The sequence below is a fragment of the Leptonychotes weddellii genome, chromosome 1, assembly GCF_054177405.1.
Source record: "Leptonychotes weddellii isolate Sample4059 chromosome 1, ASM5417740v2, whole genome shotgun sequence".
Classification (NCBI taxonomy): domain Eukaryota; kingdom Metazoa; phylum Chordata; class Mammalia; order Carnivora; family Phocidae; genus Leptonychotes; species Leptonychotes weddellii.
Genome location: NC_138369.1, coordinates 181,637,097 through 181,661,596, shown reverse-complemented (window position 1 = coordinate 181,661,596; position 24,500 = coordinate 181,637,097). Strand labels below are relative to the sequence as shown.

Below are 24,500 nucleotides of genomic sequence, written 5' to 3'. Positions count from 1 at the left end.
AACAACATGCTTTTTTTTTTTTTTTTAAGATTTTATTTATTTATTTGACACACACAGATAGAGAGACAGGGAGGGCATAAGCATGGGGAGCTGCAGAGGGAGAGGGAGAAGCAGGCTCATGACACGAAGGCAGACACTTCACTTATCTGCCCCATGGGCCCCTCGAACTCCACAGGCCCCAGAAGCAAATCATCTGGCTCTGGGCATGTTAGTTAACGGAATTGGGCCTCCCTTCCTCAGCTATAAAACAGGGCATTACTGATAGCCACCTCATACAGAAGTCTGTTACAGAGGTGAAATGAAATAACACAGAATTGTATATTGCGTAGACTCTAGCACAGGGTGAAGAATCTACAAGTGTTTACCATTATTCTACCTTCACTCAAACCCATTCCTTCCTCCCCATATAGTCCCCAAACTGACTCACAAATCCACCACCCTCTCATCAAACTAGAACCTTGAGCATTCTCCTTGACACCTCCCCCTCCCTTAACCTCGGTCATTCTGTCCCAGCTGGTTCATTCCACTTCTTAAAGATCTAACCTTGTCTTTCCCTTTCTACTCTATTGCCTTAAGTCCTCCGCATCCCCTGGGACTTAGAGCCATTCTTTCCCTGACCTCACTCTTGCTGCTGTACACCTTTGTTCTAAAGAGCACATTGCATGACACCACTCTCCTCTTAAAATCTTTCAATGTCCCCCCACTGCCCCGGGGCCAAAATCCAAACTCCTTGGAAGGGCACAGAGGCTCTGCAGGACCTGGTCTCAGTAACTCCCTCTCAGTCCACCCCACTCCCTAAGCTCCAGCTGGTCCTCCTTCGGGGAAGGTGATGCCAAAGTACTCATCGGCCTCAGTCAGTCCACAACTTCTCCAACAGCTGCTGCTTCTTCCAGATGTAGCTTGGGTGCCACTTCCTCTGACAAGCCTTCCTGGACTTCTAGTCGGATGAGTATCTTTCTTCTTTGTTCCGCCTGGGTCTCTGCCCTAACATTTATCATGCTTTAGTTCTTATCTGCTCATTTGTCTGTCCTCCCCACTAAACGGAGTTGTCTGCGGCACAAAGATCGCCTTTTATTTCCATATCCCCAGAACCTAGCACAGTGGCCAGCAGACAGTTGGTACTCAAGGTACGTGAACCAGGGCAAAGTGTTTCCACCAAAAAGGAAACGTCTGGGGGAATCTGTATCAGGGTTAGCGAATCTTCACAGGGGTTCCTTCGGGCCTGCGTGGGTAGCCACTGCCTGCACGTCCTTCTCAGTGCTCCACTCACGCACAGTTAGAGCAGACCCAGGGCGGCACAGGCGGAGGCTGCCCCGGCGCCTGCAAATGCACGCTAAGCGGGCTGAGGTTAAATCTTGCGCCCTTTGTTCCAGGCAGCGGAGAGCGAGTGGGTCCGTGCCCGCCCGCCCGGCCCGCTCTGGCCGGGTGCAGGGCCTGCTTGGGCAGAATGGCACGAAAATGCACGGGGGAACTCCGCGTCGGGCAGGGGCGCGCGTGTGCGCGGGCCCTCTCAGTGCCAGCCTCCCGACTTCGGGGTGCCGCGCTCTCCGGCGCCCTCGCCGGGGCCCAGCCTCAGTGCCAGGCAATCCCCCGGGCCCGCCGCCACCGCCGGCGGGAAAGCGCCCGGCGTCCCGGCGTCACGCGCCAGCAACCGGGCGCGCGGCGCGCGGGACAGGGGCGGGACGGGGGCGGGGCCAGCGCGCCCGAGGCTGGGCGGGGCGGGGCGGGGCGGGGCGGGAGCCGGGCACAGGAAGCGCTGGGAGGCCCGAGCCGTCCCAGGGTGCTCCGCGCGGCGTGGACTCGGGCCGCTGCCGCCATCCCGCTGGCGAGAGGGAGAGAGAGGCCCGCCCGCTCGCCGGTCGGGCCAGTGTGGGCCAGTGCGTGAGGGCGCGGGGGGCCGTGTCAGCGAGACGCAGAGCGCAGCCGCCACCAGCAAACGGACATGTTGGAGCCCAGCGCCGCCGCCGCCTCCTTTTCCTCATCCTCCGAACAGGACTGAGAGGGGGCCCGCCACCCTCCGCCTCTGCCGCCCGCCCCGCCGCCTCGGCCTCAGCCTCTTCCTGCCCGGCCTCTGGCTCCACCGCTCGTCGCTTCCCCCCCCGCCCCTCAGGCCCGGCCGGTTCCCCGGCCCCGCTCCGCCGCGGCGCGAGGTCTATGTGACCGGCGGGCCCGGAGCAGCCGCCGCCGCAGCGCGAACATGGACGCCGTCAACGCCTTCAACCAGGAGGTGAGGAGTGCTCGGGGCTAGGGGGTGCCGGGCCTGCCGCGGGAGCCGGGGCTCCGTTTCTCCCGCCGCCGGAGGTTTAAAGCTTTGGTCGGGGTGGGGACGCTTCCTGCCCGGGTTCCGGGGCGGCGGGGCCTGCGCGGAGCGGCCTGTGGTCCGGGAGAGGTCGCGGCGGCCACGGGAACCGACCCCACACCCCTCCCCCATCGCCCACCCCCGGGCGGCGACCTCGGGCTGCCCCCCTCGCCCCCTTCCGGCCTCCCCCAGCCCGCGTCTGCGCCGGTGCCTCTAACTTCGCCCTCTTTCAGGTCCGGGCGCTCTCGCTCTCTGCTCCCAGCCCCGTTACTGGCTTCGCAGTGCCGGGAGCCCGCAAGGGGCTAAGAAAGAAGCGCGGGCGGGCGTGTGGGGTTGGGGGCGGGGGAGCGGGAGCATCTGCCGGTCGCTGGGCTGGCGGAGCGGCGGCCTCGGCTCTCCTGTTGCTCAGGCCGCGGCGCGGCAGCGGCTGGACTCTGATCCCGGGTCGGGGAGGAGTTGGAGAGGGTGTTCATCCCCTTCTCCCGGGATTCACATACTTGGGAAATGGGGTTCCCAAATGAAGAGGGGTGGCTCCTTATCATTTCCAGTCATGAACACAATCCTCTTAATGGGCTCGGTGGCCCCAACGTGACACCTAAAAAGTTGAATGGGAGAGGAGTACTTGCTCCGCCTCAGTCCGGTAGAAAGCCGGCTTTGGCCTCCAGTCCCCCACCCTCGCACTCCTCCCGCGGTAGTTAATCCGCGGCTCCCTTCTAGGGGAACATTTACATGTGAAAACCTCCCAAAACCGGGAACAAAGCTGCCTGCCGCCTTAAAGCTCTATAGTTTTATCTCAAGTCTGATTCCAGGTGCTGTTTTTGGAGCGTAGAGTCCACACGTCCTCTTCATCAGAATCGATTTGGGGAGAGGGGACTTGACCATTGGTGATTTAAAATACAGTTACAGAATGGAAACTTGTCATATGTTGAGTTGGATTATTTTCCTTTTCCAAAACACTGAAGATAAACCCAACATTGAAAAAGTGAGATGTAGTGCTGTAGCTCTAGATGTCTTGATACGGCGTTAAAAACTTGCATCTCACAGTAAGGTTTTGTAATTTCACTTGTAACAGAATTAACGTGCGATAACTTTCCTTTAGATTTGCAGTCCCGTAATATGGGATCTTCCAGTAACACGGCAGTTAGGATCTTTTATTGCCTTACAGATTATCCTAGAAATGATTTGTCTTTAACCGATGGGTGCATAAAATGTCTTAACTGGAGTAGCAACGGTGTTGGACAGTGTGATGATTTTCAAAATAACGAAATAACATTTCCTAATATTTGATGGCTAGAGAATTTCTGATATTGCTCCAAAGATTTCACGTCTGGAAGTTGACTTGGTTTCTTGAAGGCGAAGTTTACTTGGAGTGTTGGCTCCATGAGGGCAGGGAGTTTCTGTTCTTTCCTCCTCCTCTCACCATAGGAGGCCAATACGTGTTGAATGCATGAGAATTTTACAAATGGTACAACAGTTTTTAAAAATTTTAAGTACATTTCTTTCCCAAGGTAAAACCTTATTGACTCTTTTTAATGTCAACTTTTAATGAAGAAGGGGATTTTTAGAGTATTCTTAAGATCAGAAGTATTTAATTCTGAGTTAAGCAGTGTGGAAGTTGACAGTAAGCACATTAAGCAAAATATCTTATGTTCTGGAAAAGTGTGATCAGGAGTTTTTACTTTGAAAAACAAAAATAAGGTAGGATACTGATTTCTCAAAAACGGGAAATGGTATTTTAACCTTTTTAAAATGTACAAAATGAGAGTTTTCCTGTCATTATTCACCTTTCTGCTCAAATTTTTATTTCCATTCCTACTCTTTATGAACTGCAAATTACATTATGTTAGGTGTGTGTTGCCAGTTCTGATTTCTGAAGAAACTTTCTTCTGGAGAAATTAGTCTGACTTTAAAATTCATCTTCTTGTGTTGTTTGATTTGTAGTCCTTCTCGGTTATAACTCCCCATTCATGAAATGTTATTGATTAGTTTCTTGTAACCTCAAATCTCCCAAGTCTTACTTTAATTTTATAAACTTTTAAATGTGTGCTCAGCTACAAAGCTGTGTCCTGAATACTGTGGTACTACCAAGGATCTCTGTCCCCTAGGAGCCTGATCTAATAGAGGACACAAGACTTAGGCAAATAACTTCAACATGTGAGAGAACAACTTCCTTTGGGGCTCTTAAAAAATACCCTGGGATGGCTATGGGGGATCAGTGAAGACTTGGGAAGAGAAGGTGGAGTCAGTTTTAGGATTTCAGAAGGTGTAGAAAGCAGTGATTGAAGGGCAACAGTGCTGAGGAGTGAACAGTAGTTTGATTCCAAAGGCTACTGGAAAGTAAAGATGGTTAAGTAATTTGGGGCCTGACAAGTTTCATGTCTGTCTAATGTGTTTAAATTCCACTTTTAGGCTCTGGATAAACTGAAGGCTTTAAGTAGTGGGGTGATATAATCAAGAAAACTGCTTGATTTATATATATTGTAGAAGGCAGAGATTTGAGGAAGATTGGCATTTTGAGGACTGAGGTAGAATTGAGTAAAATCTGAACTTGGCCTGTCTATAGTGGTAGGGAGAGGAGGGATCCGTGGACCTGCCATCTGAAAGGCCAATAAGCTCCTTTTGCCCCCACATTCTAGGTGCTGGGAAAGTGGTGATGCTGCTCGCACAAGTCAGGCAGTTAGCATAAGCATAGTTAGTGGAAGAGGAAATATGTTTGGTTTTTTAACAGGTTGAGATTGAGTGGAAAAGTCACGTGGAAATTTTTGGCAAGCAGTTGGGCATGTAGGACTCAAACTTGGAAGCAACCAAGAAATAGAGGAAGACATATGGGAGTCACTCTCAGATGTGCCCTGGAGAAAATTGAGGGGGGGAGAAAAGGAATTAATATTTAATAAGCATCTATGGCGTATCAGGCATTTTATAAATACATGTCTGATATTCCCACAACCTTGCACAGACATCCATTTATAGATGAGGAAACTGATTTTCAAAGAAGTTAAATAACTTGCCCAGGGGCATACTGTTAGCTAATGGTAGCGCTGGGATTTGAATGCACATCTCCCCATCTTAATTGCTGCCTAAAGATAATATTTTGTATAATACAGTTACAGGTTAAGACTTAAGAAAACTACTAAAATTTGAGAGTAATGGGATCTGAAGTTTAAGGCTGAGTGGTGATGAAGGAGATAAGGAAATAAAGGTCACAAATGTAGTCTTTTTTAGAAGTTTGGTTGTGAGGGATTTAAGGACAAAGTTGCCTCAAGAATGAAGGGAAAGAAGAGCAGTTAACAGGGTAGGAGGCACTAGTGGTAGGCCATTTGTATGTTTGTATAGCATGTATGTGATCTTAGCCTTAATAAGTGATGTTGAAGCCCTGGTCTCAGGAGTAGAAGTTTGAGCGTGTTGGGGGAGGGGAAGTGTAGAGAAGCACAGTTTAAAAATAAAAGGGCTTGCTTGGAACACAATTGTGGCTAAAAGGAAGGGTACAGATCAGCACAGGTAAAAGAGGTCAGTATCTCTGATACAGGAAGGAAGATAAAAAGAATGAAGTTATTAAAGACACCCTTTAAACAGGAGTTTTATGGTGAGACGCTTTGTTAAGTGTTGTAAAAAGATGAGTGAAAAAAATGAGTGACTAATTATAGCCAATACTTGTTTTCTGCTATGTTTATGTATTCCTTAATGTGAAGAGTTTGGTATTTTGTAAGTTTGTTGAATGAATGAAAGTTATAGATTGGTTAATCCATTGATTTCATTTTTAGCCTTTAACCAATCTTTTCTAATCCCAACAGGTTGTATCTTCCCACACTTTTTGGAGGGGAGCAGCATTTATGATTTTAAGACTTTTAATTAGGGGCAGCTGGGTGGCTCAGTCGGTTAAGCGTCAGACTCGATTTTGGCTCAGTCCTGAGATCAAGCAGGTTGGGCTCAGAGCTCAACATGGAGTCTGCTTGAAATTCTCCCTTTCCCTCTGCCCCTCCCCGCATGAGCGCAGGACACCTGTACTTACTTGCTCTCTCTAAAATAAAATCTTTTTTTAAAAAAAGACAAAGTATAAGAAAGTGCAGAGAAGATATAACAAGAATGGACAGTTGTTACTATTATAAGTGTTTTTAATTTAAGCTTAAAGTATTACAAGTTAAAGTCCTTTCCTCCCACAGAGGCAATCAAAATGCATTTAGTATCAATCTCTGTGGTACATAAGCAGTATATAATCTGTATTTTGATATGCATAAGTGGTATATATACTCGTGGGTTTTTTTTTCTCAAACGTTGTTAATGTTAAGATTTCATTCTAATGCTGGGTAGTATGCCATCATTTGAATAAACCATATTTTACTTATCTGGTTCCCCAGTTGATGAACATTTAAGTTGCTTCTCAGTTATTGCTGACAAACACTGCATGAACTTTCTCAAACATATCTCCATTGTATAAGAGTCTCTCTGGGGCAGCTGTTCTCAAACTTTGGATTTTGACTCCTTTAACTCTTTTTTTTTTTTTTTTTAAAGATTTTATTTATTTATTTGACAGAGAGAGACACAGCGAGAGAGGGAACACAAGCAGGGGGAGTGGGAGAGGGAGAAGCAGGCTCTCCGCTGAGCAGGGAGCGCGATGCAGGGCTCGATCCCAGGACCCTGGGATCATGACCTGAGCCGAAGGCAGACGCTTAACGACTGAGCCACCCAGGCGCCCCTTGACTCCTTTAACTCTTAAAGGTTAAGGACTACAGAGAGCTTTTGTATCTGTGGATGATACCATATATATATAATATGTCTTTGGGATATTTATCATCTTAGAAATTTAATCTGAGAAATACATTTACTGAAAATAACAAATCCATTATATTTTAACATAAATAACATTTTAAATGAAAAATGTTTCCCCCCCAAAAGTGAGAAGAGTGACATTGTTTTACATTTTTGCAAATCTCATTTAAACTTTGGTTTGTAAACCTGGATTCTCATATCTACTTCTTTATTCAATCTCTTGTAATTAGACACATCAGGTAGCCTCTGGAAAACTTTGCTGTACACTTGTGAGAAAATGAATGAAAGGGGCAAGAAATGTTTTAGTATTAAAATGAAAACAATTTTTACCTCACAGACCACTGAAAGGAACTCAGACTCCCAGGGATCCTCAGATTATTTTTAGAGAACTACAGCGCTGAGATACTGAGGTGGTGTACATACAATGTTATGTTGAAGTACAGGAAGCAAATACAAGAACTTTAACATTTATTTTTATTTTTAAACTCAGATTAAGCTTTATGAATATTTTATGTATGAATTTATGTTGGTACACTTACCACTGGGCTGTCAGTCTTGAACCACCATATTATCCTGAAGGAAGAGTTGTGTTCCACCTATCAGCGGGGAACTTGCCACCCCTTTCTTTTCCCACTGGAAATTTTTGTGTATGGACTATTGTATGTTTTACCTCTTGATTACTAGGTATGGTTATCTTCCAGAATTTAAATCAGATGATGAAGATACTTTAAGTATTTTTTTCTAAACCTGTTAATGTTCGTCTTTAGTTGTTCTTGATCATTTCCTTCCAAGTCTATCTAAAGCAGTGGACAAAGAGTTGACACAAGATTCTTAACTGTGTGAAAGAGATGTAGAGGACCAGGCCACAGTTGAAGTAAAATTGAAGGTTTTTTTCTTGCCTCATTTGACCATGTTATGCTGTTACCACAGGAGTTTTAGATACTAAAAGTTATCATGGTATTCCTCTGCTCTTTCTCGACTCTCAGAGAATTGCTTATCTCCAACAACAGTAGAGGTCTGGCCTTATGGTGAATGTAATAATGCTGGCTCTTCAGAGCTTTCTGTTGCAGCATTTATCACTGATGTTCTTGTTGAAAATATCCTCTACCCTAGAATTCTCGCATTTCATTTAGTATTTTGTTTCAGAAAAAATTACATGGACACATGATAAGGAGCTAATTCAGAGAAAAATTGGAATAATGGAAAAGTTGGCTTATAAATCTTGTGAAACAGGGTTCAGGACATAAAACTACCTGGCAGAAAGTTGACAAATGGTAGTTGGTATTGGGGCAGGGTGTTTCTTTTGCCAGATATAAATTGTAGGTTCTCTGCCATGGAACCCAAGTGAATATAATTACTTCAGCATTCCAGGTAACTTGTGTAGATATCTGCACACATTGAAGTCTTGTTTTAAAATATGTTTTGGTAACATGGTAGGAAAAAAGTTCTTACATAAATGATGGACCCTTAGTATTGTTCATAACATTTGTTGAGATAATATGCCAGATTTTTTTTTTTAAGCATACTTCAGAGCAACGGCATACATCTTTAATGATGAGCTAAAAACAAGCTACACGACGTTATCAGCTATGTAGAATAAGCAGTTTGCCCATTATTCAAATTTTTGGTAACATTAGTTGATTAATACTCTTTCTATGGAACAGGAAAAAGTAGAGTTTGGTAGTAGTTCAGCTTGCCTTAGGACTAGGCCTTGAAAAGATCTGTTGAAAGCTTAGACTTGAAGAGATGTGTCTGCATTTCTCTGTTAATATTATGTGTGATTAGCAGTGTACTATCACGATTTTTTGTTTCTTGTTTTTTTTGAGAACTATTAAGATTTCACAAACAGTATTATAATTTGTTATACCCTGGTCACCTTCGTCCTGTTAAGTATTTGCATGGTTTATTGATTACATTTCATTGCTTTATAGCTAGAGCTCTTTATTGGTCCTTGTGAAGGCATAAATATAGAAATTTTGATATTCCAATGAAGCACATTGTACTGATTAGTAGTGAATTTGCAAGAAATCCAATGTAACTCTGGAGTGAAGTTAAGAATTAGAAGCTAAAGTTGTGATGGAGTCACGGGGTGGGTAGTGGGGGAGACGGCAGGGCTCAGTGAAAAGTAGAGGGCCATCCAAGTTCTTCTGAAAGTTATAATTTGTGTTTGGATAATTGGTGATTTTGGTATAAACCTATGTGGGTCAGTAATCCTAGTTGGAAGAGACTGTAGAGCAGTGGCACACCTTGCATATTTGACATCCAGAGCACAATTTTTCTTTTTAATACATCCCTCTGCTACAACAAAATTAATTCCAGAAATAATCATGAGAATGGCCAAGAAAGAAACCTGAACTTTATGCTGGTTGCAAATATATATATACAACAGTGGAAAAAAGTTAATATTTTTAAATTGCATTGATACTTTTTTTGAAAAGCTTACCTACATACTGGTCTGTCATATTGACTTACTATGATATTCCAGTTTCTTTTCAAGCCTTACCTTCTGCATATTTGTCAGTGATTGTCAAGATGATCTTCACACATTTGTGTTCCGTAGACAGTTATAGCCCGCTTGATCAGTCTTCACCCATAATTGATTAAAGAACACTTTTTATTAGTTTTAATTATGAAAAGCTGTATATAAAGCAACAGACATACACTAGTTAGGGAGCCTTAAATATAAGTTAACCTTTGGTTAGAAATTTAGGAAAAAACCACTTCACAATAAATCTAAAAATCTAGAATGTCTTTCCACATTGATTGTAGTGACTTTCAAATGTCTCCTCACTAAAAAAAAAAAAAATTCACTGAAATGTTTCCACCGAAAAATTCAGTATAGATTTCTATTAGTTAAACATTCTTTAAATTATGTGTAAATGTCTACTTCCTTACATTTTGTAGAGTAGTAATGGCATTCTCCATGATTTTTATTCATGGATCTTCAAGCTCTGTGTTCCACTATACCGTTGCTCAGGGCTGATTCTGGCTGTTTGTAAATATTTATACCAGAAAAATAGATTTCAGAAAGAAGAATTGCACTCAGCTATCGTATTTTGAATGTACTCTTTAAACACCTACACACACGTATATTGGAACCACAGGATTGGAGAAAGAAACAGCCTAAGTGCAGGCTATCCTAAATCTCTTTGTAGTGACTCTCCAGATGAACAGGTATGGCGAATCTGCATATTTTGGGCACTCACCACATAACTGGAGGATTTCCTAATGAATTTCCACTTAGAATAGATGGCTTAATAGAGGATATGTAGTAAAAGTGTATAGATTTGATGCTTATATATTGTTAAAACTTAAGTCACCACAGCAATAGATTAAAACTTAAGCATCTCAGTCAACAACATATTTTAGGGGAAGGAATATTTTATACCTGATATTATTTAGAATTGCCAGTGCTTAGTGATGCTAAAAGGATGTCAGTTTTATTAATTGTATTTAGAGTCTTTAGAGACTATTTACCCACTGATTGCCTGACCTGTATTTGCTTCTCCCATTGTCCCACTGTTACCTTAGAGAGCAGTAGTTGACCAACTCTATATATAGTCTGTAAATCTCCTTCTGCAATATTTATTATATATCTTTATGCATTTTATCATGATTATTCTACTTTTTCCCCCTTTTGACTTTGTCAGAGCTGAGTTTTAGCTGAAGTAGAATTATACCCTGCTGAAAAGAAACCTATAATATGGAAATTTACAGTAATATGCCTTTTAAGCCTTTAGGAAACATAAAATATTCTTTAGACTTTAATGGCCATATATCACCTCGTTCACCTTAATTAAGAGATGCTGAATAATAAATCCCTTTGGAAAGGACAGCCAGGTTTGGGGTTCATTGGAGATATGTTCAAATCTTTATAAAGGCTTTAATTATTGTTTAATGTCAAAAATAGGCAAATCCATAGAGAGTAGATTATTGGTTGGTGGCAGGGAGGAATGGGCATGGAATTTTTTGGAGGGGATTAAAGTATTCTAAAACAAAATAGTGCTGATGGCTGCCCAACTCTAAATATAATAAAAAAACAAAAACAAAAACAAAAACACACTGAATTGTATACTTTAAAGGGGTGAGCTTTATGGTATATGAATTATATCTCAAACCTGTTTAAAAACTAGGAAAACGTTAGTTTTTAGCACATCATTTCCATTGTTTTGTTGCTTAATCTGATTTTCTTTCCATTGAAAACAGTATCTAGTAGCTACCGAGAGGCACTGTAAATTATTTTGTTGATCCTGAATCGTAAGTTTGTTTTATAGGGTATCTTTAGTTTTTACATGCTATTTTAAGTAATCCAATGGGGACAGTTCAGGGGAAGGACAGGAAAGGAATCCTGCATTTGCTCCTTAACCCACCAGCCAGATGCAGCTAATGGGCTAAGAGTTTTATATAGGTGTGTCTTTCCATTCTTTTCATTTTAAAGGTAAGGAAACCGAAGAGGTGGTGTGAATTGACCAAGGTCACACCGTGTAGAAATGGCAGTTCGGAGATTTGACTGAGTACTCTGAGTACCCATCTGAGCCCAGTCCATAGCCCCACACAGTTGTGCTGAAGGTTTTTGAGCAGTGGATCTTTGTCTGCTGGAGTGTTTATGAGAGGAGAGGGCTCACTAACAACTTTTGTACATCTGAAGCATGGTTGCAAGTGCACCAAAATGTATACTTTTGGAAGGATTTGTAGAAGTTTAAGAATAATGAAGTTTGGTAAGTTTTTAAGTCATGCATAGATAATCCATATTTAAAACTTAAATGCACTTTTAGGCCTTTATATTTCTTTCACTAATTTATATTCACAATTAAAATTTTAAATTGATTGAGGATTTAATAAATGCTAACATTTTCAATTTTAGTCCCATACTTGCACATAAATCCATTCATGACAACTTTGTGGAAATAACTGGTTATAAATGAGATACATTAAGTATGGGATAATTTTTCTTTTTTCTTCTAATCAAATGATTTTATATCCAGGAACTGATTTTTCTTTTTTCTTTTTTTTTTTAAGATTTTATTTATTTATTTGACAGAGACATAGCAAGAGGGAACACAAGCAGGGGGAGTGGGAGAGGGAGAAGCATGCTTCCCACTGAGCAGGGAGCCTGATGCGGAGCTCGATCCCAGGATCCTGGGATCATGACCTGAGCCGAAGGCAGACACTTAACGACTGAGCCACCCAGGCGCCCCTAATTTTTATTTCTTCTATTGAAATATTTCTTCTAGGAGGAAATATTTAATTCACAATTTTTTTTTTTTTTTTTTAAGATTTTATGTATTAGAGAGCACAGGCAGGGGCAGAGGGAGAAGGAGAAGCAGGCTCCCTACTGAGCAAGGAGCACAATGCAGGGCTCCATCCTAGGATCCCGGGATCATGACCCAAGCTGAAGGCAGACGCCCTTCACAAAAATGTTTTGTAGCCAATTTTGGGGGATGTAAAGTTCACTAGTGAGGCACAGTAAAAGTAATTTTGCAATCTGGAATCTGCTGGTAGAGCAATGGCACAGATAAAATATTTGCCATTTCTTAAAATCACCTGCCTATTTCTTGATCAAGTGAAAAGAAAGAAGTGGAGGATTGATTGCAATTCAGTGAACCAAAATGTAGCTAAGGAATAGAAAAATCGTTGTCCTAAGCTGGAACTGAATGGGTTAAAAGCCCTGCTAAAGAGAGGCAGGCTTGGTTCTTTTTTTTTTTTTTTTTTAAAGATTTTGTTTATTTTTATTTATTTGACAGAGAGAGAGAAACAGCATGAGAGGGGATAGGGTCAGAGGGAGAAGCAGGCTCCCCGCCGAGCCGGGAGCCCGATGCGGGACTCGATCCCAGGACTCCGGGATCATGACCTGAGCCGAAGGCAGTCGCTTAACCAACTGAGCCACCCAGGCTCCCGAGGCAGCCTTGGTTCTAAAGTGAAAAGTTTTGAGTGAGGGGCGCCTGGTTGGCTGGGTGAGTAGAGCATGGGACTCTGGATCCTGGAGTTGTGAGTTTGAGCCCCAGCTTGGGTGTACAGATTATTTTTAAAAAAATTTTTGGGTAAAGGGTAGATTCTTGGAAATGATAGGAGAGTTAGTTTTAAGTGAAGAATAAGTTAAGGACATAGTTTACAGAGTAAGTTGTGAGAAATTAACTGCTTAGAAAATTAGTTCTGCCAGCAGCAAATGGTGACAAATAGGGCTTGATGATATAATTAAGAAGTGGGAATAATGCAGATGATGTTTAAACTGTTGTTTGCCATATTCTGTTTTCTTTCTTTCCTTTTTTTTTTTTTTAAGGTTTATTTATTTATTTTAGAGAACTCCAGAGCACTGGCGGGAGGGGCAAAGGGAGAGGGAGACAGAGTTCCAGGTGGACTCCCCGCTGAGTGCAGAGCAGACTCAAGACCCTGAGATCACGCCCCGAGCCAAAACCAAGAGTTGGGCGCTCAACCAACTGTACCACCCAGACGCCCCTGCCATATTCTGTTTTCTTAATGTACATAGAAATATAAGTAGTTAACTCAAAAGTAATTTCGTATTTAATATTAATGTTTTTTATTTGCACTTATAGATGTGTATTTTGTAAAGCATTACTCCAAATTCTGGAACTAGGAGAAAAGTTGGAGAGTTTGTAGGAGGATGTAGTAAGGTAAAGCAATGTAGGAAAAGTATGAAATTTTTTTTTTAACTTGAGAATATTCTGTGCAGCTGTGTTGTAAAAATATCTGGTTAGGGATCTTTAGAAATCTGAAAAGTGAATTTTGTGGAGAAATAAATGGAACTATTTTCTAGTGTTTAAGTCAAATGAAAGACTGCTCAGTAGGAGCAGGGAGACAATGGTTTCTTTTTCCTCACTCTTTGTTTTAAAAGGCCTTGTACATTTGCTCCATCTTAGGAATATTTCATATTAATGCCAGACTGTCTTGTCTCTTTAGACCTTCGTCTAAGCAAGTTTTGAAAATTAAACATGTGGGTTTCAAAGGACTTTTGACTCTGTGGAAGTCAGAATTTGCTTGGCAGTCAAGTATGTCAGTAATTAAAGGGATTCTTTAATGTGCAGAGGTCAGCAAAATACAAAGATAGTGATTTCTCAAATTTGGGTTTTATATCCACAAGGGCATCAGTTATTATAAGGATTTAAAGGGGCAAAATTTTAAGTTTATTTTAAAAAATATGTTTAATAATTTTGAAAAATTTTGGTAACTGTTAACTTCAAAGACAAGGTTTAATCCATGAATAAGATATATCTGATAATGATGGTTCTGTGTATTTATTATATTTATTTTATTATATTTATAATCAAAAGTTGAGAAATGCATTTTTGTCTCAGACACAAAGTTTTTGATTTTTAAAATCAATGGATTTTAATTTTTTTCCTTTTAAAATTAGTGCAAGTTATGTAAAATTAAATTAGGAAATAAAAGAAAATACCATCCCACTGAAGAGCATTAACATTTTATAGTGTTTTAGTCTTTTTCCCCTTCCACTTGTGTTTGGAAATTTTTATATGGCTACCAGATCTTTTTAATAACAAGAAATTATTTTCTAATTTTAAAATAGTCATGGAAGATTTGAGCACATACGATTATTGTTTTAGATAAACTTCTAGAAGTGGAATTGTTGGCTTAAAAGATAAGTTGTTTTTATTTTGTTTGTTTGTTTTTAGTTCTTGATATATAGCTTTAAATTTCCTTCTGAAATTAAAACTCCCCAATTAGGTCTCATCAGCAGAGGGCTCTCTTTGCTTGATGCTAATCTACATTCGTGCAGGTTAGACAATTGAAGAATTGTATCTCGTTTTAGTTTGTACTTCTTTGATTATTGGTAAGGATGAACTTTTTTTTCTGTTAATTGGCTATTGGGGTTTCCTTTGTTAATTGAGTTACTTTTCTGTACATATTTTTCAATTTTACTGTCTCTTACTGTTTGTACATGTTCTACTTTCAGGTAAAACGGCAGAGTTGGTAGAATGGCATTGTTCATGTGATTTGTTTGCAATTGTCTGTACCTCCCAGCCCATCCCCCATTATGTCAAATTGCCCAGTATTAAGAAAGTATTAGTTTGAACAAACCTTTGGTAAAGTGTATTTAAGGCATAAAGTGAAATGCCATGTAAAAGGAGCTGTTAACTATCCCTTCCCTAATTGTTCTAGCAATATTTTATAGAGTTGTCTTCAGGCTGTAATTAGATGGACAAAAGCATCTTTGCAGAAAAAATGATCTTAATTTTTTCCCCTAATTGTTTCCTTTTGTTAAGAAATGCAATGTGTACTTTTATAAAGTGTTTATATGTTAATAAACATTAAAGTTATGTTGGATTTAACTCCTTGATTTGGTTGAAACCCATGTGTCTGATATATTGAGTCAAATGAATGAAACAGGAAAAAAGACTAGAATTAATTGCTCTGATATCTGCATCTGTCAGTAGGGATATTTGAGTACCAGCATGTCATTGTCAATGTACATATTTCCTTTTGGAAGCATTCATATCTTTTCTTTTAAGTTTGTAAATATGTATTAATAACACCAGCTTAAGGCAGAATTTGTCATCTTGGAGGTAGTAATAGCAAGGAAGGAGTACTGCGTATATAATCAGTATAATTCGTTATAAAATAAATTCAGGAAAACATTTTTTAAAGTTTAGGGGGGAAAAAGGTAGAGGTAAGTATTCCATTGAAAGATTCCTAAAGGAAACATTGAGGGATTAGGTAGGGGTTAGAAGAATTATTTAGACTAATATGGTCTTCTAATTCTTTTCACTGCTTTTCCTATTTCAAAGAATAGGAAATGGCACATTCCAGAAATCGAAGACTCAATGCTAATAACTTTTATCTTTGCTGGTTCTGTTTGTTTGTTTTATGAACTTCTAGAAATTTCTAATCTAGGAGCCAGAACAGATTCATTAACAACTCCATAGCAGACCAAATTAAACTTTTTTCTTTTGTGAAGTGTTTTATCTAGTAAGGACTATAAACCAAATATTTCAGAAAGATATTTGTCATTTCATCATGAATAAGTTAGAAAAATATAGGCAGGATGAGAGTATTAAGTGAATTTGAGCTGACAGGCAGTGTCCAAGGAATATCCAGGTCATCCCACAAGTAGGTCCTGTTCTTACTAATTTTTAAAAGACCATTGAGTTGGAAGAAGGCATATAAAGCACATTCATGAAAGTTCATGAAATTTATAAGCTGATCAGAGTAGCTGCTACATCAAGTAGCAGAAAATTATTTCCAGATGACCTAAGTAGATTGAAAGGACTGTCAGAAAACAACATAAAGTCAACATGAAGATCTAGTTTTGATAGAGATTCCATTGAAAACAGTTTGAGGATTTTGGTTCATTATAGGTGTGAGTTAACAATGAATTAAGCACTGTTTTGTTTTTGTTTTGTTTTTTAAATAATGTTCCAGGGACCCTGGGTGGCACAGTAGGTTAAGCGCCCAACCCTTGGTTTCGGCTCAGGTCATGATCTCAGGGTTGTGAGATGGAGCCCTGTGTTTGGGCTCCGAGCTCAGCGAAGTCTACTAAAGTTTCTCTCTCCCTCTTCCTCTGCCCATTCCTGCCCACACGCACTCTTTCTCTCTCTCAAATAAATAAATCTTTTAAAGAAAGAAGGAAAGAAAAGTTCTTCCCTATCCACTTCAGACTCCTAGAACTTATTATATGTTGCCTTACTTTGCAGATCTGATTGGATTAAAGATCTTGGAAGGGGTTAATTATCCTGAATTATCTAGATAAGCACAGTGTAATCCCAAGGGTCCTTAAACGAAAGAGGGAGGAGAGTCAGAAAGTGATGTGACAGCAGAAGCACAAAGGTAAGGGAGGAGAAGATGCTACCCTGTTGGCTTTGAAGATGGAGGAAGAGACAGACCAAGAGCCAAAGGAATGTAGGCACCCTGTAGAAGCTGGAAAAGCCAAGGAATGTATTCTGCCCTAGCGCCTCCAGAAGGAATATAAGAGCCCTGCCGGCACCTTGAATTCAGACTAGCGAGATTCTGACCTCCAAAACTGTAAGATAAGTTTGTGTTGTTTTTAAGCTAAGTTTGTGGTAATGTGTTATTGCAGAAATAGGAAACATTAAAAAAAAAACCAATTCACTAGATTCCATTAACACAGTAATACATCTGGACGATGTCCATTTGGGGATATCATACTTAAAAGGAATAGCCAGGGTAGATGTAGAAATACCATTTCACTAATAGTTGAAGAAGATAGTTGAGTGGGAAACATGTTTAGTTATCTTTAAATATTTTATTGTGTAGGAGAGATCACTATTCAGAATTGGAACAGGAGAGAAGGTATCAGAAGGGAGATTGGGGGTTAGTACACAGGAGGCCTCTGTGACCATTGGAGCTGATTAGTTATGAGTTATTAAGCCTTATGTCATTTGGCAGAAGCTGTAGATATAAAAGTAGTTGTAAATTTGGTTTAAGTACCAGATTAGGTACAAAGGTGCTATACGGCTTTAAGGGTTTTTGATACTATGGTATTGTCACTCACTGTAGAGAAGATTTCTCTAAATGCAGTGTTTGAAAAGTAGATGTAATACAAAAAAGATTATTATGGTAAGGCATAACAAAAAATTAAGCTCAATGTGTGTGTAAAGATTCTCAGGGCGTTGTATAGCTTTATTTAGTGAGTCACTTAGATGTCAGGTACTAGGCTGAGATTTATGTGTATTACCTCATTTAATCCTAATAGCCTGATGAAATGTATACTGTTAATCCTTTTCATATTTAAAAGATCCTTGAAATTTAGAGAGGTTAACTAAACTTCTCAAAGTTTATACTGTTAGTAAATAGCAGATTATCATGTTAACTTTGACTACCTCAAGCTATGAATGCAATAGGTGTCACAGGCCAAATATTCTCATTCTTTACCTTCTCTTGAAACTATTCCTTATTGATATAAGGGATCGTGAGGAATGATCCCTTTGTGTATCAGCCTTCTCTATATGTCATATAGCAAGACTGTGTTCACATTTATACTTTCTGTAGTCATTCAGCTAGTGACAGAGCAAAAAGCCAAACACATCTGTTCCTGGCAAGTATATTTTTCTACTCATGCCTTCCAAGGGGGTCTTGTACCTTTTTCGGCCTGCTGCTGGTTCTGCTATTTTGTATGAGAATTGCATGGGTTTCTCTGACTGCTTTGACATACTTGCTTTCATCGACAGATTACACTAATTGTGACTAGAGGCTGTAATAGTAGGGAGAGTGCTGCTTCTAGTGATATTTATTGAGCACTTGCAGGTGATACACTAGTCATTCCATCTGCAAAAACTAACTCAGTTCTCATTGAAACCTCTGAAGTAGATAACTACCATGTCTTTTTTACATTTGAGGACACTGCATCCTACAGTATTATGTGATTTGTCCAGAATTGTGTACATGGCTGGACCCAGAATCAAAACCAGGTCTTTCTGACTCTTTCCGGAATACCCAAATATCTGATTTTTTTTTTTCACTAGTAGAGCTTGTTGGAATTATATTAAATTTTATGGTTCTCACGCTTTTATATAAAGCCAATAGGTTTTTTTCCTTGAGGTTTGTTGGCTGAGATTGGATGTTGGTCAGAAATAACTAGAGCCCAAATTATCTTTACCCCTCTTTCGTCTCTATATGTACTATGTATTCTAAACTTGATTGAAAAATATGAAATTTTTTTCTGACTCGATGGTGCTTTTTTCCCCACAGTTTGTTCATAAGAAATATGTTAATGGCTTAAGGAATCTACTCATTATTGAAAGTTGACAGCAGTTAGTTTGGGCTTTATTTCCCTCATTTCTAAAACAAAAGAATTTTTCTCTGAGTCAGTGCCTTTGACTGTCACCCCTACAGTAAGATTTATAATTTTACACAGCTGTTTTTGCATACATACCCACACACAAAACTGAGAAATTTCACCAAACAGGACTTACCCTTGCTGTGTACAGTGCTGTTTATTTTATTTTTTTACTCTATTCTACTAAAAAAGTTCCATCACACCCATTAAGCTCATTTTTATATTCTAATGTATCTCAGCCCACAGTTTGAAAAACACTTATCTGGATTATTTCCAGGATTCTTTCTCCTTTCAACAAAATTATGTGTGGTGGTAGTAATAGGTAATGTCTATTGTGTACTTACTCTGTACTAGGTGCTGCATTAAGTGCTTTTTATATGTGTTGTTTGTATTAAACTTCCCTTAGTATAAGTAGGGACTATTATTTTCATTTTACAGATGAAGAAACAACTCATAGCTAGCAGGTGAGGGAGTCAGGATTTCCCAGACAGTTGATTATTGATCTTGTTTCTTATCATTACTTTAACAGAAATTTATTGTTTTTAAAAGTTCGGGAACTATAATCTGAGTCTTAGAGCACCACAGGGTTGTATACTTCTGAGAGATTCCTCAGCCAACATGTCAATTAACTCTTTCTTATCTAAGCTTATTAAATTTCAGCTTTGCTCTAGATCCAGTTAAGGACTTAGTATATTACCTCTAACTTACTGCTTGGCTGGACATAGCACTCTACTTCTATGTCACTTATTTTTTGTTATTAAAAAATCTTTGGGTTCAGTCCCTCCATAACAGTTACATATTGGTATACTTTCTTATTTGGATCTACATGCATACATATATGTGTATATATTAAACTTTTTTTATAGTCTATCGTCTTTAATGTCTGTGTGCTATTCATTCCTCCAGGATAATGTATTATAGTATTAATCAAATAATTTCTTTATTGTTAGGTAGTTATTGGAAAGAACTTGAGCTTTGGGTAGTGGTGGACCACAGATTAAATTTACCACCTAATTAGCTTTATGATTTGAGCAGATTCTTAAGCTTTTATGCCTCAGTGTTCTCATCTGTAAAATGGAATTATAATATCTAACTACCACAAAGGCTATTAGTGTTTCTATTTAAACAGGTAGTGTCAGTGCACATAATTACAGTAAGATATATCAATTTCAGCATAATTTCTGGGTCTCTATATCCAATGAAGGTATTGATCTAGATATCTGGGAACCTTTTTGCCTTGCGAAAGGTAGGGACTGATGAATTTGTACTTTGAAGAAGTCAATAAAATATTAGTAACATTCATTGAGCTTTTAAAAGGTGATTTTTTAAACCTCCAGATTTGAAACTTCCTCTGCCTGCCTATAGTGTTGTTTTTCTTTATAAATTATATCAAATACAGATTTTTAGCTTTAAGATTTAAGAAAGGCATTTGTAAAGGAAAGTAAAGAACATCTAAAAAGAAACTTAAATGTGATAGAAACATCGCAGTGCTCGCAAGTTAGAGGTATTTTAAGGGTCGTCATCTCTAAAGCACTGAAACACGGCTCTGCCTCCCCTATGTACCAGTCACTGAGCTTGACACTTCCTGAGCGCTCAGAAATTTGTTAAATTAATGAAAAATGATCCAAAACTGCATTTCTACCTCCTCACCTGCCACTTCTTTACCAGTTGGACTTTGAAATCACTTTCAAAAGCTGGTATCTGTTCAGCCACCTAATAGTCAAACCAAACAAGGTTTGGTTTGCACCTCTTACCACATTTGACCATGCCAAATGCCTTTAATTTCTGGTATTTGTCCTCGTATTATTCATTTGTGCAACCCCTTTCTCTATACCACAGTGGCATTTTTTATATACCCTCGGTTATATGATCTTGGCTTTCTTCTTACTACAAATTTCTTCTCACGCATACTCATGGCTTTGACTCTTTTTTCTAGCCTGGACCTTTTCTGTGTTCAAGATCCATTTTCTCATGTCTGCCTGAATTTCAGTAGGCATCCCAAATTAAATTCAGTATGTTTAGTCATTATCCCTGAGTCAATACTATACATATATATATATATATATATGGCACAGATGCCTGCTTGATATTTTGATATTTCCCCATCATAGTTAATGGTTCTCATATGTATTTAATCCATAAGCAGCATTGTATTAAGGATATGAATGTGCTATTAGGCACTGTGAACCTATTATAGGGGCGCCTGGGTATCTCAGTTGGTTAAGCAGCTGCCTCAGGTCCCACGGTCCTGGAATCGAGCCCCATGTCAGGCTCCCTGATCTGCAGGGAGCCTGCTTCTCCCTCTCCCTCTGCCTGCCAGTGCCCCTGCTTGTGCTCACTCTCTCTGTCAAATAAATAAATAAAATCTTAAAAAAAAAAATTGTGAACTATAAAATCTACAAATTATAGTTTCAAGCCCATTCCCTGGGCATCATCCAAAACAGATATAAGTAACCCTTTTGAGTATCATCTCAAACAGGTGGAAGAGAATCTGTGTTAAGTTGTTAGTATGATTTTTTTTCTCCCATGTTTTTATTTAAATTCTAGTTAACACATATGGTAAAATGGGTTTCAGGTGTAGAATTTAGTGATTCCACACTTCCATATAACACCTAGTGCTCATCACAAGTGCCCTCTTTAATACCCATCACCCATTTAACCCATCCCCCTCCCACCTCCCTCCAGTTGTTAATATGATTAAATAAAATTATATACCACTAGATTTAATTCTTCCTTATACATCGTAGGCCCTCAGATGTTGATTCCCTCCTCTCTTCCCAAGTGATCCTTTCTTCATGAAATGTTTAATACCCTTTTTACTGTCTCTTAGATAATAGTACTTGAGGGTTCTCTTGCTGGTATTTTGCATGAATGGTTATACTGCTATATGATATAGGCTGTATTTTAATTTTTTTAACAAGTTGTGATTTAAATACAGACTGTGGAGTATTTTATCCGATGATACATTGGTCTGTTTTGTGTGCTCAGTTGGCTGAGCTTTTTAATATGGCAGGTTGCCTCCTGCTGAAGTAATCAAGAAGTGCTATTTGATACATTAAATGAATAGTTTTTGCTTAGGCTTCATGAAAATATGATTCTCTAAGCTTTTAATGACCAGGGAAATAGTTCTCACTGTTGTTCATTCTTAAAGATCATGTATAAACTTTTTTGCATCCCCTTTCTCTACATTAAGGTACAGAGAAGGAAATAGAACAAGTAAGTCTTAATAAATTAAGAACAAGTCTTAATAAATTTTATAACATAAATGGTAATATATCCTTCTAAATGCATGCTATATATTTCATGCAGTGTTTACATTTTTAGAATTTGTATTTGTAATATTTTAAATTTTTTCATTTCCCATCAGTTTATATAATCTCAGATTACTGTCTCCTTTCTAATTGCTTTCTGTTAATGAGCATTTATTCTCAAGGATAATTTTTATTACATTGGTAAAGAAATAATAAAGAATCATGACGCTCTTTAGAGAATCACATTTTTAAAAAACAAATTCCTTTGTTAGTATCTGTGTTTCTCCCTTTTTTTTTTAAATCTTAATATTACCTATGGAAGAATTCTACCTTTCTCTGCTTAAACCAGAGTATCTGGTTCTTGTATTGATTATCTCTGGCGTTCCATGCCTTTTCTAATATTACTGTTACTGTTATCTATAGTCCCATTGTGTCTGTAGTTGTGTGAAAAGCTGTGAAAATTCTCTGAATTTTTAGGATATGTTGCCAAATAGGGCTGTTTACCCTATGAAAAAAGACTTTTGTACTTAGGTTAGCTTCTTCGTGATCTAGTAAAGATCTGTGTCTTAGAGATTACATATTTGGAGTATCAACATTATTTGGAAAGAAATGGAAATATTCATATAAAGCCCCGAAACTTAATTATTTCACAGTATCTTTTTAGGGGTGCCTGGGTGGCACAGTTGGTTAAGCATCCGACTCTTGATCTCAGCTAGGTCTGGATCTCAGAGTGGTGAGTTCAAGCCACACTGCATTAGGCTCCATGTTGGGGGTGGAGCCTACTTAAAAAAAAACCCCACAAATTATCTTTTTAGAAGTCCTAGGGTGAGTATGTGCCCGTGATTAAACGAAATGCAAACGGGCACCTGGGTGGCTCAGTTGGTTGAGTTTCTGACTCTTGGTTTAGGCTCAGGTCATGATCTCAGGGTCCTGGGATGGAGCCCCCACATGGGCTTCCCGCTCAGCCAGGAGTCTGCTGGTCTCCCTCGGCCCCCCTCACCCACCCTGTGAACACACGAGTGCTCTCTCTCAAATAAATCTTTTTTTTTTTTTTTTTTTAACCAAAACAAAAACAAAAAAGAGAAGAATTTAAGAAGCTAAATATAAGCTTCTTAATGTCAGGATTTTATCTTTGTAACTCTCTATGGGCTTTCATTATGTCTTGGTTGGATTTAAACTTTGGAAGAAGTATGCATGTGTGGTTAAATCTCATGGGGAGCACCTGATTGTTGGATTTACTGTCATGAGATGTGTTAAATATGGTGCCATTTTTGTTCCTGACTAAATCAAGAAGTAGTGAATTCCAGCATTTTAAATTTCTTGCCTAATTTAATAAATCTTTCTCCAAATGACCCTTAGAATTATTTGAAGTTCTCCAAAATCTCAGTGAGGTTTGCATTAAATATTGAGTCATACTATTGCTACTTTCGGTCCAGAAACCCCTGGTATGTTTGCATTCAAATTATTTTTGAGTTCTTCAGTAAAATTTTAGTTTTTTTCAGTTACAGGTTTTGTAAATTTCTTAATGTTTTTTCTTTTTTTTTCTTTTTTGCTATTTTTAATATCTTTTCCTATTGTATTTTCTTGGTAGTGATGCAGGTATATAGGAAAGTGCTTGGATTTTCTTTACTAGCTGAATTGTTCAACTTAGTTCCAAAAGTTTGTTATTCTTTTAGTTAATAAATTGCACTATCTTTGTGGAACTGGGGGGAATTGACCTCTAACTTAATTTTTAAATTATTTTTGTTTTTTAAGCTCTTTTCACTTATGGATATGAAACCTCCCATCTCTCGAGCCAAGATGATTCTTATCACTAAAGCTGCTATTAAAGCTATTAAGGTAAGAATAAAATAAATATATTTAATTCAAAAAATGTTTTTGAGATTTTGAAAATATTGTTAAACATGAGAATTCATCGTATTAGTTTAGGCCTGAATCAGAGAGCACTAACTTTTGCTGAAGATACATGTTAATACAGTACAGTATATTTGAACTGTAACATGTTATTTCAAAACCTGCTTTTTTCCTTTTTTGTTGTTGTTTAGTATCTCCACTTTATATTTTTCCAGCTTTGTTGAGGTATAATTGACAAATAAAATTGAATGTATTTAAAAATATAATAGAACATGATGGTTTGATACACATACACATTATGAAATGATTAACACAGTCAAGCTAATTAGCACACCTGTTGCCTCACATAGTTGCCAATTTGTGTGTGTGTGTGTATCAGAAAGTTGAATTAACAGAAGTAGAGAGTTGAATAAAAGGGGTTTTTTCTTTGTTGTAGTTATTTATTTTTTTTATTTGAGAGAGAGAGAGGGAGAGAGACCTAGAGAGCACGAGCAGGAGGAGGGGCAAAGGGAGAGGGAGAAGCAGACTCTCTGCTGAGTAGGGAGCCTGACGTGGGACT

At 39.0% G+C, this 24,500-nt stretch overlaps 1 protein-coding gene across 2 annotated transcripts in view; it reads left to right on the top strand.

The window, feature by feature from the left end:
- The first annotated feature begins 1,781 nt into the window (after positions 1-1,781).
- SCAF4 (SR-related CTD associated factor 4) overlaps positions 1,782-24,500 on the top strand; it is a 61,511-nt gene continuing 38,792 nt past the window's right edge. For both annotated transcript variants that reach the window (XM_081799264.1, XM_081799260.1), the window contains exons 1-2: positions 1,782-2,227; positions 23,843-23,926. In XM_081799264.1, the coding sequence (XP_081655390.1) occupies positions 2,198-2,227; positions 23,843-23,926 (114 nt within the window). In that variant the 5' untranslated portion in view covers positions 1,782-2,197. The remainder of the gene's footprint in view (positions 2,228-23,842; positions 23,927-24,500) is intronic.